This window comes from Lepidochelys olivacea (genome assembly GCF_965140295.1).
Source record: "Lepidochelys olivacea isolate rLepOli2 genome assembly, chromosome: 7".
Taxonomy (NCBI): Eukaryota; Metazoa; Chordata; order Testudines; family Cheloniidae; genus Lepidochelys; species Lepidochelys olivacea.
Window position 1 is genome coordinate 94280037 of NC_140417.1, and position 20737 is coordinate 94300773.

Below are 20737 nucleotides of genomic sequence, written 5' to 3' on the forward strand. Positions count from 1 at the left end.
CACCCACAAACCAAGCAGAAGTCAGTGACATCAGTGAAGCACAGTGTGATCAACTCATTAACATTCTGTACTAGCTGAAGTTTCCTCAAGGGCTGCCTCATGAGAAGCACATTACAGTAATCCAGGGTTTGCCTGTACCACTTACTTTCTGGCTGATGAAGTTGCATCCATTAGGAAAAACTATACTAGACCGGGGAACCGCTGGACCAGGAATGCAAGTACAGCCAAAATCACTGGTTTCGGAATTGATTATAGCCAAACTGTAAGTGAAGCCAAAACCACTAGTCCAGGTATGATAATGTAACTGTTGGTTGACTATCTTCAGTGATTTCTCAATCCCCTCCCCACCTACCATTTCAAGTTTACTTCTATAGTCCATAGCTATTAAACTGTATTAACAAACATTTCAGGAAATTCTGGGGCCCACAGCAAAATCTTAGTTCTTTTATTTGGAAAAGCCTTCTTCCCATCACTTAGATGACATATCTTGATAAAACAATATTTTGTCTCAATTCTTGTTAATTGTTTAGTTACACTGGGTGATTGGAAAGGACATGTAATATGTAACTTTGCAAGAATTAGCCTGGCTCTCATTACCTGAGCACCAAGGTATTAAAAATGGGACTTCTGCCTCTGTCCTTCTTCCTCTGTTTTCCTACCACTTTGAAATATTATCCGTTCTGAGCAAGTAATCTGTGCTAGATTCTTGTGCTTCTTAAATGCATATTATTCTCATCCGTTATTGATCGACTATGTCTATTATCACATGTAAGCAATGTTAATCCCCTAGTAATTAACACCCTTATTAAAGTAATTTGAACTCAAAGTAGTTTAAGTCTATTACTGGTTTTACTTAATTAAGCTTGTTGGGAATGTTTGACATTGTCCTTTGAGTTTTCAGCTTGGGTTTTTTTTATATATATACTATGGTTGAGCCTTTTCAATCTACTATTGACAAATTTTTCTTTCAAGTTACATAAATATGTATCTGTGGACTAAATATTCAGCATGATTCTCCCTCGTTGTGAAGAGCTCTACACTTTCCTCAAGTTCAATGCGTGTAAGATTTAAGCATCACTGTGAGTGTATACTGTTCCCTAGTGTATTATATGAGTACGGGTCTGAACGGCATTTGTGGGGTCCATGTCTTCTATGCTTCTATCCTGTTGCTGCATAAAACAAAACAGCAATGATGCATCAGAGGGTTGCTAATGAGGAATTAAGGAGCTCTCTCTTTAAACCCCAGCTTGGAAGTGTTCATTAAAAATTACCTTTTTATTTCTAATAAAAATGACAACATTTTTGGCATCACTGAGGCTAGGAAAATTTCTTTTGGATTGTTTTTTCTAACCACAGCTTGGATCTCTGATATGACTAACAAAAATATGGTGGTTCAAAATTTCTGTAAAGCAAATAAATCAATTAAAAAAATTAAATTGTGTTGTATGTCTGTTGCATGCTCCTTCCTCAAGGGCAAAGTGCTGACCTGACCCACACCTACAAATCTCAGGTGCACTGACTGATTGGCACCTCGGATCTAGGACTGAAAGTTGAAAATTAACTTCTCATTCTTGTTTCTTTGGATGTGCCAACAAACTGCAGAATGAACCATGCTGCATTTTGGGGGAAGTGCATACAAAAACGGTCTAGACATGTGCACTTCTTCCCAAGTGCAGTACGGGGCACATAATACTTAATACTGAAACTACGGGTATATCTACATTGCAATAAAACATCCATGGCTGGCTAGTATCAGCTGACTTGGGCTAGCTGGGCTCAGGCTGTGGGGCTATAAGGTTGCAGTGTAGACATTTGGGCTTGAATTGGAGCCAACCAGACACTCTGGTATCCCAAAGCCTGGGTTCCAGCCTCAGCCTGAAGTCTACACTGCTATCTTATAGCCTAGCAGCCTGAGTCCCACGAGCTTGAGTCAGCTGACACGGACCAGACTGCAAAGTAGACTGCAGAGCAGCACCTCATGCTCTGAACGAGGGCATGTAGGGAGATGCGAGCCCACCATCACTCATTCCCTTCTCAACTGCAAAGCCAAACTTCACAGCAGGTGGGAATAAGCGGGGGGAGGTGAAGCATCACAGGGACAAAACATCTCGAAGATCTCAAGTTACTGTAAGGGAAGTAACCTCTACTTCTTCATGAATATGTCCCGATGGGTGCTCCACTGTAGGAGACTATGAAGCAGTAACTCAGTGAGGAGCTGGGTGCTGAGGAGCTAAATCCAGGACAGTTTTAAGGACTGTATCACCAAAAGCAGTGTCATCTCCAGGAGCAGGAAAGACGCTGGAATGTTTGGGAAGATATGGACAGAAGACTAAGTAGCAATCCTGCAGACTTCTGTTATGGGAACATCCTTCAGTACAGCTACAGATGTGGACTGAGCTCTAGCGGAATGTGTTGTTAATCTTTGAGGAGGCCGCAACCCAGCATTTTCATAACAGGTCAAGATGAAACCCAACCCAGCTGAACAGTCTTAGTGTGGAAATTGGCTGGCTCTTCATCTTATTTACAGTTGATACAAATAGCTTGGGAGAGGCCCAGAATGATTTAGTCCTGTCCAAATAGAAGGCAAGAACCCCTCTGAGATCCAGTGAATGCAGGCTTGATTCTTCTCTGCAGGCATGAGGTTTTGGGTAGAAAATTGGTAGGTGAATTTCCTGGTTAATATTATGTTCTGAGGAGACCTACAGGCAGAAGCGAGGATGGGGACATAGCATGACTTTATCTGTGTAGAAGGTGCTGTATGGTTGGTCTGCCATGAACAATCATAGCTCCCTCTTTTGCTTTGCTGAGGTAATGACAATTAGGAATGAAATTTTGAGGGAAAGGTGGAGGAGGGAGCAGGTCACCACCAGTTTAAAAGGAGGGTGTTTAAAGCCAGGTTGATGTTCCACTGCAGGGGCTGGTTGTTGAACAGGAGTAAACAAGTTGTATAGGCCCTTAAGAAATCTGGTTGCTGTGCAGTGGGCAAAGACTGAGAAGCCCTGGATGGGTGAGTGGAAGGCTGTGATGGTGGCAAGATGTAGACTGATAGAGCTCATTGAGAGAGTCTCTGTTTTTAATTCCAATAGGTACTCCATGATCTTGGATAGCGGAACTCCCAAGAATTGAGAAGATGGGAGGGAGCACTAGGATTGGAAGTGCTTCTACTTTTGGAGGTAAGTCTTGCAAGTATTGGGCTTTTACTGGATAAACTGACTAAACTCTATCCAAAAGGTCAATTCCATGCTTGAGAGAGACTGCGAAACCAGTCTCTGAGATTCAGAGAGCGGGGTGTTGTGATGGATGAGGGACCCTGAGTTCTGCCTCAATAGGTCATTTGTGATAGGAAGTCTGAGGGGTGTTACCTCCGAGAGGTGGATAAGGTTTGAGTACCACACCTACCTTGGCCTAGCAGGTGTTATGAAGCTAGCTCTCACTCCTTCTCGGTGCAGCTTAAGAAAGGTCTAGAGGGTTAACAGTATAGGTGGGCAAGCAAAAAGAAGGGTACAGGGCCCTGATGTTATCAGGACATCCCCCAGAGAGTTTTGGTTGTAACCACCCTTGGAGTGGAGCATTTCACTTTGTTTGGAGTGGCAAAGAGGTATACTCCAGTATACCCAGGTCTGGCAGATGCTATGGAAGAAAGAGTTTTTGAGCTCCCATTCATGATCTTGCCAGAAGTGTCAGGGAGTCTGCAATTGTATTATGGAGGCCTGGTAGATATATTGCTAATATTTCTATCTGATGGGAGATGCAACACTTCCACAGCCTAAGCAATTCTTCATGTAAGGACTGGGATCTTGCTCTAACCTGTTGGTTGATGTGATACGTTGCTGTCCAGTATTACTCTGAGTGACCTTGCGTGATGTGAAGGAAATGTTGGTAAGCATATTGTACTGTTCTCAGCTCCAGGATAATGCTATGGAGTGCTGATTCCTGTGCCAATCATTTTTCCTGTGCTGTGATTTCCCCATCCTAATAGAGATGTATCTATTTGAGGGTCTTCAAATAGGCGCTGGATGCAAACATGGGGTTCCAATACAGACCTTCCATGGGTCCTTCTACCACATAAGACAGTCCAACACCTTTTTTAGGCACTGATGTGTTTGGACAGGCTGTGTCTGTCTGGTGTATACACTGTTCTTATTCATGTCTGGAGGCATCTAAGGTACATCTTTGTGTGGGGAGTCAAACGTGCAGGCTGACATGTGTCCCAAGACCTGTAGACATGTCCTCACTGGAGTTTATGGGCTGCATTGTAATGCTGACATTAATGAGGTTGGATAGAATGGAGAATCTCTCCTTGGGTAGGCTGACTCTTGCTGTTGTGGAGTCTAGAGTAGCTCCTATAAAGTCTTTTCTCTGCACTGGAGTTAGTATGGATTTTTTTGTAGCTGATGCAGAGGCCCAGAAAATGGAATAGTACTAATGGTCTGGATGTTGCCGACTGGACGTCTTGGGGAGACCAGCTTCTGAGAAGCCAGTGGTCCATATATGGGAACAGTGAGAGAAACTTGTGAGTACCCCAGAGATGTGGAGAGTCTGAAGCAGAGAACTTGATAGTGATCTGTCCTTATCATGAATCTTAGGAAACATTTGTGGGAGTGGGGGATGGCTACATGAAATTAGGTGTCCTGTAGGTCAAGGGCAATGAACCAGTCTCCTGGATCTACGGACGGAATTAGGGTAAATTATATCACCATTCTGAAGTATTGTGCTAGAACACAGCCGTTCAAATTCCTGAGGTCGAGGATTGGTCTCCAGCCTGTCTTTCTTGGGAACAAATTAGTATTTGAAATAAAATCCTCTTCCAATGAGCTGTGGTGGGACCAGTTCTATTGCTCCCAGAACGAGGACAGAATTAACTTCTTGTTTTAGGCGTTCCTCATGAGAAGGGTCCCGAAAGAGGATTGGGGATGTGGGGATGGATGGGAAGGAGAAACAGAACGGAAGTGGATAGAGTAGCCCACTTTGAAGACCTCCAGTATCCACTTATCTGAAATAAGGTATTCCCTAGACAGGTAGGTAATGTGATAGTCGGTTTCCAAATGGGAGGTAGTGACACAATACTTGATCTGGTGGAGAGGACTGCTTGATGCCCTTGTCAAAAGTGCCTCTTAGAGGGCGGGACTGATTAGGTGGAGACCTCTGTTTCTGTGGTCTGGCCTTTCTCCTAAAGGGCTCCAGAGGCTTAGGGAAAGTATATTGATGGTACTGTGCTTATCTCAATCTTGGAGCAGTTCATGAAGCTGAATACAGCAGACACTAGAACCTGCATGTCACGCTGGTCGTTGAAAAGGAACTGAGGGGGGGCAGGCTTAAACCTCCCTTATACGTTCTCTGCCAGAGTGCGGGACACGGCTCTGTACAGGCCCAGACCCGCAGACACTACTTTGCAGTCTTCAGTTGAGAATGCACAGGGGCGACTGCACGCCCTGTGGTGGAGCATCCATCAGAACAAACACTTGAAGAAGAATGAGAAACTTCTTACCGGGTAATTTTCTGTTAGCAGTTTCTCCCCTCATTCATCAATTCTTTCTACCTGTGGAATTCATAGATAGTCCAATATTTCTGGAGGCTCCAGGTGTACGCCCCACCCTTCACCTCAGGCCTTTAGAAGTGTTCTTCCAAAGTTTAGAAACCCTCCAGCAACCGATTATTAGCATTAAGAAAACAACTTGATAGAATATATAAATAACCTAAAGATAGTTATGTGTCCAAGTCTCCCTTTAGACAAAATTTTCAGTATTTACAAATTGTATTCTGATCATTTACCAGACTACCAGGATGGGCTGGATGAGAAGAGAAGCTGCTAATAGAAAGATAATGATCAGATAAAAAATTTCTCATTTGGCTGCAGAGCTTCACTCCTCAATCAATGGCAAATGGTGAGCAGTGATTCACAGAAGAAGGGAGGGGAAGGATGAGCAGAGTTTTAATTATTATTAAAGTACAATAAATAATAGGCAGAAATAGAAATTCACCCCCATACAAAGCAAGAGCTTTATAGTTTAAAGAATTATTTGGGAACCAACCCAGCAGAACTTTCCTACCAATGGATGCTTCTGCAGAGGAATGGAAACTTATTTTGCAAATTTTCCTCAGATGAGGCTCACACACTTTCTCCCACAATACCTCTACAGACCTGGTAAAGGCAGCCTTCACTACTTCTTTGTAAATAGTTTCCCAGATGCCTAGTGAGCCATCTCATGCAGGATTTTAACATCTTGCCTGCTGCAACTTCGAGGTTCTAAGGCTTTTGCATTTTGGCTAGAATGAGACGACACACACACGCCATATGCTTGAGATATAACTTTAGAGAGCTAGGAATGCCCATTATGTCACAGCCTTCCCAAGGGGTGCCAAGGATTGAAACAAAATGATGGGAGGAAAACTATTTCCCTGTAATTGTGGAAAGAACATACCTAGAACAGTAAGGTTTCTGGAGTTATAAGAATAATAACAACACTAGTGTGGTTCTTGCATGGATAGAAGAACTAATTCAACACCCAGCATTGTGAAGGTAATGGCAACTAGACCAGATCAGGTATGTCTAATCTGTCATTCTGATTAATCCTGACACATGTTGATATGCAGGGGGGAGCCTGATGCACCTGCATAAAGAACACAACTAGATCTGGTAGCCAATTTCCTATGGTGCTTGGTTGTCAGACTCCAGTAAACCATCCTGGAAAAACTCTAGTTTAGGTGAAATTACCAGAACTTTGTGGTAACTATTTGTGTTATGGTAGCATCTAGAGGCCAGGACTCCTTTGCATTGGGCATTGTATAAATAAAGACACAGTCCCTACCCCAGAGAGCTTTCTGTTTCACACCAAATATATAATTTGATCAGATCAAAGAACAAAATCTCCTGGTTGAATTCTGTCTGGATACCAAAAAGTATTAGTGAGATTAATGGCCCTAAGAACATGAAAGGATGCCTGCCTTCTCCCTCAGGATGCCTAGCACCCATGTCAGAAGCTCAGGAGAGACCTAGTACCACTCAGGACGTTACTGCATGGAAAATGAGGATGAGAGTCTACAGTGCCCCAGCTTGCCATGCAGTAACATCCTGTGTGGACAGTGCTACAGCACAGTGTTCCAGGGTGCCTGATGTACTACTGTTTCAAAGATCAGGATGTAAAAGCATACTATGGAACTTTTAGTATTCTGTAGCAGTATCCACACAGGACATTACTGTGCGGCTAGCTAAGCTAGTGCGCTGTAGATTCACACCTGGGCTTGCTACAGAGTAACATCCCATGTAGTCACGTCCAAGTCCTTTTGAACATGGGAAGAGATTTTTCACCTGTCTCCCTATAATCCCAAGGTGGTGTGGCTGTGTGGGGAATGGAGCCCTTATGTGCCTCTGTTCTGGGCAGGGACTGCCTGAAGTGCTCCTTATACTTCAGTGACACCAGTCTATGGAGAGAGGGAAGGGCAGAGAGACAGAGAAACCCTTGCTACCCACCAGACTCTGAGCTCCTTTCCCTGGCAGAGCAATGATCCTTGACCTGAAAGCCAGACAAGCACAATTCCATTTTATGTAACAGCCTGTGGTAGGACTCTACAGGAGTAATAGGTTTCTCTGAATAACCAGACATGCTGCAGAGTGGGGGAGAGTCCATGAGCCTGAAAATCCCCACCTAACAGGCAAAGGAGAAAGGTTTAATAATTATTATTTCCTATTCTTGTCCTTGCAACCTGTTTCCCTTCATTTCTGCCACTCCCTTTCTTTCTTCAAATTACACATGATCCAGCTCATCTGCATTTGGCATCAGGGCTGCTGTTCTACATACGTCTCCTAAATCCTCATTCAGCAGTGTTGGTTTCCTTTTTTCTCCTCTCCTTCCATTCCCCCACCCTCGGGACATCAGCCTCCCTGTTGATCACCCCATTGGTCTCGCTGACTTTTACGGATCTCCTTGTTTGATTTGCGCCCCCACTCCATGTAGGGGTGATTCCTTGTCTTTAGCCAACAAGTTGCCTACGAACATAAACAATTCCATGATCTTCACATAACACTTACTTTCACTTACCCCTGATCTTCCCTTAGCTGTTATTATTGTAGTGTAATGTCCAGTCTTAGTACATAAGCTCCTTTGGACAGACACTGTCTCTTTTTGGTTTTGTAAAATACTAAGCACACATTACTAGCTATATAAACAACAACAATCAATGTAGATATTTTCATAATTTCTTTTAGCAAGAAGAGTATGCAACCCATAGTCCACATTTCCTTCCTGCTCCATTCTCACTACCCACTTTTTTTTTTACATCCTGTCCTCTACCTTCTTTTCTTAAAAGAATGACTATACAAATATTTTGCAATGGTATTAAATAAAAAAATTAAAAATCCCCTAAGAACTACTACAAACCTCGTCACTTAGCATTCCAAGTTCAAGGCATGTTTCTTTGCCATACCTTCACTAATAAACACACAGAGTACAGCATACACAAGTAAAAAACATATAAAAAATAAAAGAAAATCCACACACAAAACTTTTTTCCTTAAGAGAGGAAGGCAGAAAGGGAGAATGACAGAACCATGTTCAACACATGCTGGTCACTTAATGTACTGCTGGAAGTTGCTCAGATACCATTGTGACAGAAATGGTACGAGAATCTAAGTAGAGTCGAGTAGAGTGGAAAAAACATGGTCCTTAAGGAACAAAGTTGTTATTTTTTTGGTGCGGGTGTACGAGGTCATGATAAGACAATGAGAGCACCACAATCAGGAAGAGGAATGGGACCTGATTGCAGAAAGCTGCTGCTGCTAGGTGCAGCTCTTCTTGATAGCTTTTCTCCTAGAGCTGTGGAGAGGATGTGGGGGAACTGGGCTTGCAATGTGAGGACTGGGACCTGACTGTTCAGAACTATTACTGGCAGGGAGAGATAGCAGCTCAGGAGTTGCTAAGAGGAAAGCACTTTCAGTGTGCTCTTTAGAAACAGCGACCTGCCCAGTCCGCTCCTTGCACCCCACAGTAACCATGAAAGCTTAGTTATCCTCCTGGTTCTTCCAAAGCTGGTTCCTTATAAGTTAGATTTATTTCTTGTGTCTGAGTGTTCCAATACTACATTGCCCTATCCTTGTTAATCTTATACATTGTCCTGATACGACACAGAGGGAGTAAGCTGTTGTTGAAATAACTGGCTTCCATTAGCAAGCATGTGATTGGCAGGATGATAAAGTCTTTTCCATCACAGGTCAGCTACTTTTTAAAAAGAGGGCAATCCTGCTGATCCATCTTTTAGCTACAGTCTCTCACTGAGTCCCAATTCTCCTGCCTTTTAGCTTTGATATGGTTCAAGCTTTCCCCCTTGTATCAGCCCCTACCTGTCATCAACTCCTCTGTACTGAACAGCAAATATCAGGAGTTTGACCTCAGGGCACAGTCCGGGTGGGCAGGTAAAACCTGACCAGTGGACCTACTTCCTTATCTTTCATATCCCACAATTCATGAAGAAGTATCAAATTCAAACTAAAAAACAGAAGCATGACCTTTTATAAGAAGTTTCTGAAAAAGGCTATGTTGCCTTTCTAAGTTTTCTTGAAAAGAACTGTCATCTATCCTATTAAGAGAGAAATGGATGACAAAAAAGGAAGAGAGGGAAAACAGTGTTAAATCCTTACTAAAAGGTAACTGTTGCTCTTTATGAATACCTGAATCCCTATGAGTTTCTCATGAGACACACAAGAAATATAAAAGAAAAAATAAACAAAATATGCTATATAACTATTCTACAGCTAGAGGCTCAATAACAAGCTAATTGCCTAAATTTCTGAAGTTTATAAAATATCTGAAATTTTGTAGATTCCCAGTATGTGCAAAAGACACTCTGTGAAGTATTATACAGCATAAAAAGAATTCTAGACACATACTGCTAATCCAAGCACAATTTAAATAATCATATATAAGCAGTACCATAAGTATTTATCTAGCATATTCAACAACTGGTAGTTAAACATACAAAAATATTATTTATTTCCTATAGTAAATGCACACATACTCGTCCCATGCTCCTGCACAGCTGAAAATTACTTTTTTCCTAAAAGAAATGTAGTCTCTTCAAAGATTTATAGGATTTCTGATAATGAAAGTTGCAAAGAAGTTGTCCCATAATGAAATCAATCTTTAAACTTCTCTTCCCTTCAACTAAACTACTTACTGTAGTACAAAGTGGAAGACATTTAATGGCCTACAACACTAGTAATAAGGGAGGATATAAAAATCCAAAAGGATGAAGTCTACTTGTCAGCCCAGGACCTCTGATGTAGAATTCCAAAAGGAGAACTATATTTCCACACATCGAATTGCAGTTTCTGAAATTCTTCTTCCACTTCTCTTATCTACAGACATCACATTTCCATTGTATAGCTTTAACACCAGGCTATGGGCCTGATCTTCTGCTCACTTATTCCAGATTTACACCACTGTAACTTCATTGATTGCAAAGGTATCATTAAACCTGTGTAAGTGATCTTAGAATCTGACCCTATACCTTTTAACTTTATCACTGAAAAAGCTGCTCCCCCTCCTCCCTGTTTTTTGCTCATTAGCATGAGAGAGGGGAAGACTATCTGCAAAATGATTTTACAACAGGATTTTCATTTTTTGAGAAGATTTGGATTGCCGTGAGAAAGCTATGCAGAAGCGAAAACACTGTGAATACACAGATAATCTGGCATGGAACCCTTCTTAGATTACCCCTTTTTTCTAGATGACTTTTGTCAAGTGGCAACACTGCTGAATAATGTTGTCAAAGGGCTTGGAGTGCTTAAGTCAATCCCATCTTTATTTGATTAACTATTCATTCCACAGTTCAGGTAACACTTTTACTATATTTGTGAAACAAAAGAAAACAAAAGTTATGATAAATCCTTTTTTTTAAAAAAAGATAATATCAGGTTAAAAAAAACTGAGGAAGATGAATTGTTAGTGATGGACACAGCATAAGAATCTAACGAGAAAAGGAAATAGAAGTAATGGGATGAAACAAAGATAAGTAAGATTCAGTCTGGAAAATTTTCCTTATGGTGAGATCTGTGGAACAGTCTTCCCAACGGAGGAGTTTGGAGCCCATCACTGAAGACATTTAAAATTAAAATGGACATAGCATTAGAAATCAATCAGTCATCACTAGCGTGGAATATGGCAGCAGTTTAACAGGGTAAAACAATTCTACATAACCGTTTAGGACAGGCAGTAGGGAACAATACTATGTCAAACTGAAAATGCAGGATGTAATTCAGTAGGCAGAAGGTAATTGCCTGAAATGGAATCAGGCCAGCACACCAACATGTATACTCTTGCATAAAAAGTGACACGGTATCTAGACAAGTAGTGAGGACCTCAATTTAACATTTTATCCACAAGATGGCACCTCTGGTAGCACAGTGCCCCCTAACATCATGCTGGGGAAGTTTAATACTAACTCATAGGGAAGAGCCCACTAATACCACCTAAAATAACTGCTGTTTTTCAACAGTGGTTACACTAAGAAATCTAAAAATATGAAAGATCATTGAATTGTAACAACTTCGGCACTAATCAAAAGGGGGAAATCAACAGGATAAAAAACCAACTAATGTCTTACTTGTCTGAGGTCGATGAAAGCTAACTGCAGGGTGTCCCCATGGAATCCTGGCACAGGCTCAGAACTAGCGAACACTGTAAGCAAAGTTTAGAAATATTAAGGAGACAGAATTAAAAAAAAACAAACTAGCAGCAACTTCTATTCATTAAAAATGTGGGATACTACAATGGAGTAGACATTAACTATTTTGATAGAAATCAAAGATTATAACTATTAATTCACATTCTCCATCATTTAAAACTCTTATAATCCTTAATTATGATACATTTATCCTACATAAAGTTTAAAACCAGTAATAATACTCCAATCACGTGAGCAGCACACTTTATACTTTTGTCCTGAGGTGACTGATTACAAAAGCATTTTGAAACGATACCGATTCCACGGCCGTCAACGTATTTTTAAACATCTGCTTTTGTCACAGCATCTGCTCAATAAAAATCTCACCTCTAGTCAAACAGCAATAAAAGGCAGACACTTAGGTGGGAGTTAGCTTAATGTGCAGACAACAGGTGGAAAGTTCTAAGCACCATAATCAGAACAGAGGTGGAATGTCTGCTCATGCCTTTTAACAAGTTTTTTGATAATGGAATTTTGCTCTTTAAAAAGCCCAAAGTAGGTTGTCAGAATTGGAAGGCTGAAGTATGTTCAAAAGCAAAAAAAAAAAAAAAAGGGGGGGGGGGACGGGGACATATATTAAAAAACTAGCTGCATTATTTCAGTAAGATGTATTACCATTGATATTTGCTGTTAAAGTGTTTTAAAAATCAGATTTATTTTTAACAACTTATTTTTATGGCAGTTTAAAATAAAGTTAGTGAATTAGGAAAGAAAGCAGGAAAAGGGCACAGCTTATTGAAGATTTTGTCTTTGTAAAATAAAAGTTACAAGGAACTTGAAAATTAATTTAAAAAATTCCACAATAAGATGCAACATAAATGAACCCACAATTAGGAAAAAGGCAGAGAGGATGATCTAATCTAATTAAAATTGTCCAGTGGAAGGTGATGAATCCTTCAGGAAGGAGAAAGCAACAGTCACTACCAGCAGTGCATCAAGGTGCTAGCCAGACCCACTTCTGCTTCTCCCTTTGCACCCCCTTGTGGAGCTTTTTGGGCACAATGCCCCAGCAGTTCCTTCCCTTGCTCTCAGGAGCACTACATGGGTTGAAGCCCTCCAAAGAATTTCCAGCAGGAATGGCCATTTTAAGGTGGCTCCTAGATGCAGCAGCTGCACCCACTGCCACCAGGGGCAAGTTGATCCCTCTTTGTCCTTTTATGGAGCTAGGACTTTGGGGGCACATGACCCCAGCAGCGCACCTCACCCCCCCTCCCCCAACAACACTGGAGGAGGGGGAAAAGCCCAGGTGCCCCAATGAATCATCAGTTCCAGACACTCTGTACTCTTTGTGGGGTGGTGAGATTGACTTTTGGATGCAGGAGGTATGGGAAAGGGGAATAACTGAATGCTTAGACCCTGGTGGCATTATACCAAACCTAGACCACAGGGACATCAGAGCACACACTTCATATACGATCAACAGAATTTCTACCATCTTGCACCTGACAGCTGCAGGGACCCAACCTAGTCCCTCTGGACAGCAACAGAGCAGGAAAACCATTGGTGCATGGTGTCCTTCCAGTCCCAGTTAGGATAAGTGCCCAAAGAGGAGGGGACCCATCAGCTACAGGAGTTGTGGGGATGACTTATATTTAAAAAAAAGGAACTAATGATACTAAGTAGATTGGAAGTTGGGAATAGTCTATTGTATATGGGGGTGAAAACCAACCAAGCAAATAACAGGCAGGCAACAAACCGACACTTTCTGGGAGCAGGAATGTTAAGGGAGAGCACAGGCTATGGGTTTGGCACATTTTTCAAAGCTTAAATGACTCAGAGCCAAAAAGTTGTGCACACTGTAAGGCTATTGGACCACAAGATCCTATTACTCTTCCTTCATCCTTCTTCTATTTCTTGTTACATTCACTTGCTGCATCATGTCTTTATTTAAGCTCTTTGGGGCAAGGACTGCCTCAACGCTGTCTATGTACATTTTTCTGCATGTACCTTAACATTGCCATTTCCTGACATCTAAGTGCCTTTTTATCGTAACATTCTTGTAATTCAGTTTTTACATATGGAAATTCATACGTTTTAAAAATAGAAAAATGAAGAATTTATTTCACCATATTCAGCTATTTGCTAGATGTCAGTGGAATGCTCTGTACTGCTCAATATGACCAGTCATCAGAGGCAAAAGCCCTTGCCTCATTCCATACACACCTTTCTACCCTGTATGGAAAAAGACAGGACTCTAGAAGAGTCCTGTCTCCAGACATTTACACCCACACTTATTGTATAGCAGAAGACAGCAGAAGTCTTCCCCACACACCTTCCCAGCACTGTCTCTGAACTTTCCTAGGTATTTATACATGCACTGAATCCATAGAATGATGGCAGGCAAATAAAAGGTCACATTACAAATCCAGTGTGTATGCACAAAGTATATTTTAGAAAGCCATATAACTTTGACATTCACACCCAATTTCTATCACGTTACCAAAGGCACATTTACAACCTGGAGATTATCTTCCCACCAAATCTCAACCTTTTGCTATGTACCACAGCTGTACTAGAGATGGTTAAACAAAGAAGCATATTGCTAATAATAATAAATCATATATGGGCATGCTTTTTAAAATCTGTTAGCTTTGTGCAAGTCTATTCTTCTCACTCTAGGGTAGGTTCTTACATTCATAAAAATTGGTCTTTGCTGTCTTAAATAGTAGGTAGGGCTCATATGGAACACTAGGTTGTTGTTATTTAACTATTAGTGGTGCATACAGCAACAACTCTATTTAAGGCTGTAGAAGTGTTTCAATTCTAATGGGTCACTTTCTGTTTTTTACCTTCCTGGCTGACATTTAGCAGGTTTGTTCTAAGAATGGGAGTGATTTTTTAAAAAGGACATTTGAATACAAATGGTTTAGCTGTTTTCAAGAATGAAGAGAATGATTATAATATATTTGCCTTGTTATACAACAAATCTGCAACTTTTTTAATACAGCATTTTTCATCTGCAGATGTCAAAGCATTTTATAAAAGAAGGTAGGTACCACTGTCTTAATTTTACAGAAGGGAAACTGAAGCGTACAGTATGTCAGGGGCAGAACTGAAAACAGAACCTAGGTCTCCTGACTCCCGAGACCAGTGCCCTATCCACCATACCACATTGACTCCCTGGAAGGGTAAAATGTAGGTTTGCAAAGAGGTTAGCTAGAAAATGTTGAAAGTCAAATGAAAGCTGACCTACAGAAAGAAGATACTGGTTCAACTAATGGAAAGAAAAAATAATAAATGGCCCCAATCAACCAAACAGCTTTTTGCATATAATTAACTTCAGCATGGAGCAGTCCCATTGAGTTCAATGAGATCAGTCCCATGCATAAAGTTAAGCATGTGTGAAAGTGTTTGCAGCAGTATATACCATACCAATAAAGTGTTTTGTACAAATGGGCAAAATAGAGACTAAAGAATATCCTAATGGGCAACTGTCAACTATAAATGTAGAGTAAGACTATTAGAGCCATAGTTTATTTGCATAATAGTAGTGCTCTGGCCCCAGTCAAGGATCAAGGCCCTTCTTGAGGGCATCTAAAAGTGATTGCCAAAGCATTTGAAAAAAATTTAAATAACATTTTTAGACAATAAAGCAATATCAGAATTTATTAATTTGGACAAATATATTAATTTACAATAAAAATTAGTTTAATTTTCACTAACCAAAGTTTTCATTAAAAAAAAATCTGCATTTTAGACCAGATCCAAGACCAACAGAAATGTGTGGTAAGTCATATACCACTGTTCATTAACTGTTGGTTAGTGCTGATTGGTTAACAGTGACCAACGTATTTAAATCTGATTTCTGAGTTGTTTGTGTTTCCTGTATTAGGAAACATACTATATCAGTGATATAGCTAACATTCTACGCAGAGGGTGGGGAAAGATTCATTGTAGAAGTATTTTTGTAAAAAAATAAAGTTTGAAGCATTGGTGGGAGGAGAGCTGCCAAAAATTAAATTTTAAAGAGAAAGTATTAGCTTCTTTTGTTAAACAAACCATATCAAGAAAATATTGACTGCACACCTACTAGCATAAGAAAATCTCCTCATATTTTCCTGGACTGTGAAACCACACTTCTTCACTACTTCCAACTCTAAATGACAACATATCCTACTATTATCTTCTGTAGGCATTCCATGACTGCCATTTTTTCCAAGGACAGGGACTGTAATTCTGTCAAGCCCAGTTGTCAAATACAGTGCCAAGCTCATGGGAATTACATTTGATGTGTTCCTGAAGCCCAGTAGTTTCTTACATCAGGGATTTCTTCAGCAACTTGCCATAGAGAACATCTAAGGAAGAGAATTAAATGAGCTGTAGCCTAAAGATATCCGCTCTTTCGGGGCAGTCCGTAAATTACATAATGCAATGGGGGAATTGGGCAGGAGGAAAGGTCCTCAATTTTTTGTGTTTGTTTCAGTGTTACAAGGTGCGGATGGGTCTTGAAAATCACTCAAAAATGTGTTATGTAATTTATGGACAGTTTTTTTTATTATGAGTTGTGTGTGGGGTGGGGCCCCCAAAATATTCCTGTTTAGGGCTCCCAATGGGCTAGCATCTCCTCTGATTATAGATATAATATAATTTTGAAGCCAGAAGGGACCCTAGTTATGGCAAAGGTCAGACAAGTAGATTTTTGTCTGGGTTACCACATTTCCATGACCATTTTATAACGCTAATTAGGTATTTTGAACTGCAGAATGTTTTAAGTGGACCAAAAGTAACATCTAGAGTTAAGGTTGTCAGTGTATCCATTCTAAAGGGTTCTGTCTAGATACTGATAAAATGTTGCCATACTTTTATCTTTCAGGAAAAAAATCCTCCATATTTGTTCTCAGCCTGAGAGTGATTTTTTTTTAATTTGACCAAAAATGATTGAGACATTTTGTATAAGATAGAGAGAGAGAAAATTGCAAGATTTGCCATTAAAAAATCCTCAGGGGTTTGGGAGAGAAACTTGAAATCTGGCAGGGAATTAAGTTGCATATATGCATTATTGTGGCCTGGTAAAAATCTTTGGTTTGGCCAAGTCATAAGAAAATGTACAGTATTTAGTTCATGCACCCTCTTTTTGTTCACAGGTCTCCCAGCACACTAATGGCACTGTTTAACACAAATATGCATTCACTACACAACCCTGCATCATTCAACATCCAGCCCATGCACTTAATGAAGCTTGGGAGCAAAGCAGAAATAATTTGCAATTATGTAATTAAAATATGGATAGTAAAATGTATGCAAAAGGGGGCCAAGTTTTAAGACTGTGCAGACAGCTTCAACTCTGGTATTTTCTGGTGTGAACGTTTTGTTCTTTTAACTAACTTTTGCATATAAAATAAGGATGTACATTTAGATAATAAACCCTAGGGAGTTGCAAACCCTTTAGATTTTATAGGCCAAGTTCAGTGTACAATCCGGGATTCTTTGAATTCCTTCATTCCTCCCAACAAATTCTCTCTGTGCCACCGTCCCATCCCCTTCTATTTCAGGGACTCCCTGCAACACTCCCCCTGTTCCCCTACCTCATGCCTGGGCTCTATGTCTCCCATTCCTCTTCCCGACACCATCCCCTATTCTCCCCCACACATATGTGAGAAGAGCTGTGCGCGCCCCCCTTCGCCCTTCTCTTTCTGCTCATACCAGGGTCCCCCATTCTCCCTGCTGTCAGGAGGTCTGCGTGCCTCCATACCAGGAGACTCTGGGTGCATCCCATTTCCCTCTTCCCCATGCTCCCCCCCTTTCCCTCCATACTAGGGCTCCTGACTCTCCCCCTGCCAGGAATTCTGTGTACTCCCCTTTTCTCCCATACTTCTTATTGCCTCCTTCCCTCCTTTTGCCCCCATACCCCTCTTCTCCTTAATCCCCCATTCCATCTCTTACCAGGGTCCCCCATTCTCTCCTCATGCCAGGGGCTGTGTGTATTTCCCAATTCCCCCCATCCCACATGACAGGTTTCCCCATCCCCCCTCTCCGATTGGGAGAATGGGCAGAGATGAAATAGGGGTATTGTTATGCTGGAAAGTATTAATTGGTGTCATTAACCAGTTCTTTGATCTACAGACAATTGCAGAGGTGCTGAAGCTGTGGCCGTGCTAAACAAATGGCAACAGATCTTTGTGTCCCCAATTTCTCCCCTCTGGTTTTCCAGTTTTCCCCCAAATCAATAGTGTTCTGCTCATTGATGCCTGGAATGTTTCCTGAAATTTTAGAATTGATTGGACGTGGCGTTCAAATATTATCATGTTACATCCAAACACAGAAATGCCATCAAGTTAAGCTGTAAGGCCTCACAAACTCTGCCAATAAGTACACAATTATTTTAATTTATATCTTAAGACAAAGAGCATCTCTGCTATGCTGAAATTTAGGTTATCTGTAACAGTAAACAGTGATAATACTGAGCCTCTCTGTAATTCTATATTTAACAAAATGCCAGGGTCTACTATTTATTTTATGACAAAAAATCCTTACCTATTAACGATCCCTAAGCATATGCAACCATCACTTCATGTCTGTCACTTGCTCAGTGTACAGGCCTGGAAATTCAACATTTACTTTCAGAGCATAAATGAATGGTTTGCACCTAAGTGACAGAAACTTAAATTTCGGTACATGCTTAAGGTCATAAGTTAACTGAGCACAGCTGTTTCTTCACCTTCATAGCATTGCTTCTTGGATTCTAACTCAAGACAGCAAAGCTGTAAATTAATTTTTAACCCCAGAACATGAAGATTTAAGGCCAAATCATGACCCAAAAATCATTTCAGCATCACAGAGCCTTTAGCAGCTTTGCAGCACTGTTGGATTTCCCAGCTGCTCAACATACCCTGAGGGGACCTTCCCTGAGGCTGTCAACTAGCACTTAAAAGTCACCACCCAACTCTGCCCACTGAACTGTCCCTCTCTTCCCACAAACTGCCATGAAGGATGACCTCAGGTGAGTTAGTGCCAACATGACTTCCCAGGAAAGGGGAGTTCAGCCAGCAGACTGAGTAGGCTATGGAGCAGGAGACTGTCTCCTGCAAAAAAACAATAGGGCTTTGGCTCCTCAACCTCTTATTTGTCTGTATGTGAGGCCACCTGCAAAAGGGTTAAATAAAGTGAAATAGGGTCCAAATTACCTCTTCCCCCTAAGGCTGCTGCAACCCTATCCAGGCACAATATGGCAAAAAAGGGGAAGATCTATGAGAGAGTGGTTGGACGGGAATGGCAGCAGGAGCTGATTTGCATTAATCCTCTTATCTCCCAAGAAGTTTCTGCAATTCTATGTCCTTTTATGGACTGGGTGCAAATCCCTTCCATCTCTCTTACACACGAGCCTAACTGCCGTAAGTGTCAGCCAGGCTGATGCACAGGTGGGTTATGAGGCCTGCTAAGCTTTGTGTGCCTCTTTGTGACATTTAATCCTTCATCAGGATGTCGCTCTTTATCTTTTACAAATAATGATATAGCAAAACTCTTTGGTAACTTTCTCACTATTAGTATTTCTAAATCAGTTACCATTTCAATAAAAAATGCTGATGTCAATATATCCAGAATGGCATGATGTTTTAAATTAAAACTTTATATCCCCTTAAACCACAGACCCTGAGTTCTACAATTATGCCAAGCATAAGCCCAAATTTAAGTATATATTTTGACAGACACTGTCCATGGCAAGTCAAATTTTCCCACAAACAGGTCTTTTGCTGCAGGTCTTATTCTATTTTAATAAATATATTTAAATGATTTCAAATACTGTGGATCTAAACATACTTTCAGGTATAGTTTTTATTTTCAAAAAGCAATTTTAGTTCCGGTCACCTTAGATAGGAAACATTTCTACTTATATTTAATATTATAAATTACCAAATAATCTTAGCAATGACAGTCGTTTTAGAACATTACATGCATATATATCCGATGATATATTATTAGTGGTAGGCACACATCTAATGTGTTTGTAAGTCAGAAAATCCAAAAGTTTGGATTCTTTCCTGAAGCTTTTTCTATGTACTTGTGGCTCTCCACCAGAACCAGTGCTCAGTCTCTCCTAGCAATCTCCCTTCCCCAAACAAACTCCTGCTACTCTTACCCACTGCATTGCAGGGAGAGACCCAAACAGCCTGCTACAGTTTGTGAGTTTTATCTTCAGGAGGTGACCCCACTTCCCCTCAGTGTACTCGTATTCTGGCGCAAGCAGGAGGATTTCTCTGTAGCTTTTCTGCAACAGGCTTCAGTGACCCCTCTTAAATGATAATCAGAAAAAAACCTGGGAAACCCTATACTTATCCCATTCATACTAGCTGCAGATTACCACAGATATAAAAGACTCCAAAATACTCTTCACATTGTATAATATATAGGGAATAAAACAACTACTTCAGTTCTAGTAAGAACACCTGCAAAACCTCCACCCATCCCGTGAATCAAATCCAAAACTTTTAAAATTTTGGGAAAAGTTGATTAAGTTCCCCAACCGCCCCCCAAATTTCTCCTGGAGACAGACCAGTCACAACATGTTTCTTTAACATTTCTCTTTCTTCTCACACCCTTGTCTCCTTGGAAATGGGAAGGCCTGGCAACATAATTTCCTCTTTTAGCATCAGAGGAACTTCATCTTGAAGCAGCCAGGTAATCTGTTCCTTCTGTTCTCTAGCATCAGGAGCAAGTAACCTCGCTGCTGAGCCCTGCTGATCTGCCTCTTTAAAATGTAAACCAGTATGGATCCTCAAAATGCAATGCAGGATTGTGAAATTTCAGAGCATGCCACAAGAGCTCTTCCTCCATTCCCACAAGAATCACTAGTCCTTGTACTTGTTTTATGACTAACAAAATTTCAGTCTTGAGGGAGGTTAATACAGAATCTTTTTCAAACACTAAATTCACTAACAATTTTTTTAAGGAAACAAATTTTACAGGAAATCAAATTTTTGCCACTGTTCTCTCCATCTCCCATTTGTATAATATACTACTTGTAAACCTGAAAGAATAAAAAAAAGTATGATTAAAATCAGAACAAATGTCTAGATTAGAA

General features: G+C 40.7%; 1 protein-coding gene across 5 annotated transcripts in view; it reads right to left on the reverse strand.

Moving 5' to 3' along the window:
- Nucleotides 1–20737, reverse strand: part of EXOC6 (exocyst complex component 6) — a 182031-nt gene that overhangs the window by 21547 nt on the left and 139747 nt on the right. For all 5 annotated transcript variants that reach the window (XM_084634108.1, XM_084634110.1, XM_084634111.1 and 2 more), the window contains one exon: nt 11599–11672. In XM_084634108.1, the coding sequence (XP_084490234.1) occupies nt 11599–11672 (74 nt within the window). Of the gene's footprint in view, nt 1–11598; nt 11673–20737 lie in introns of those variants that run through there.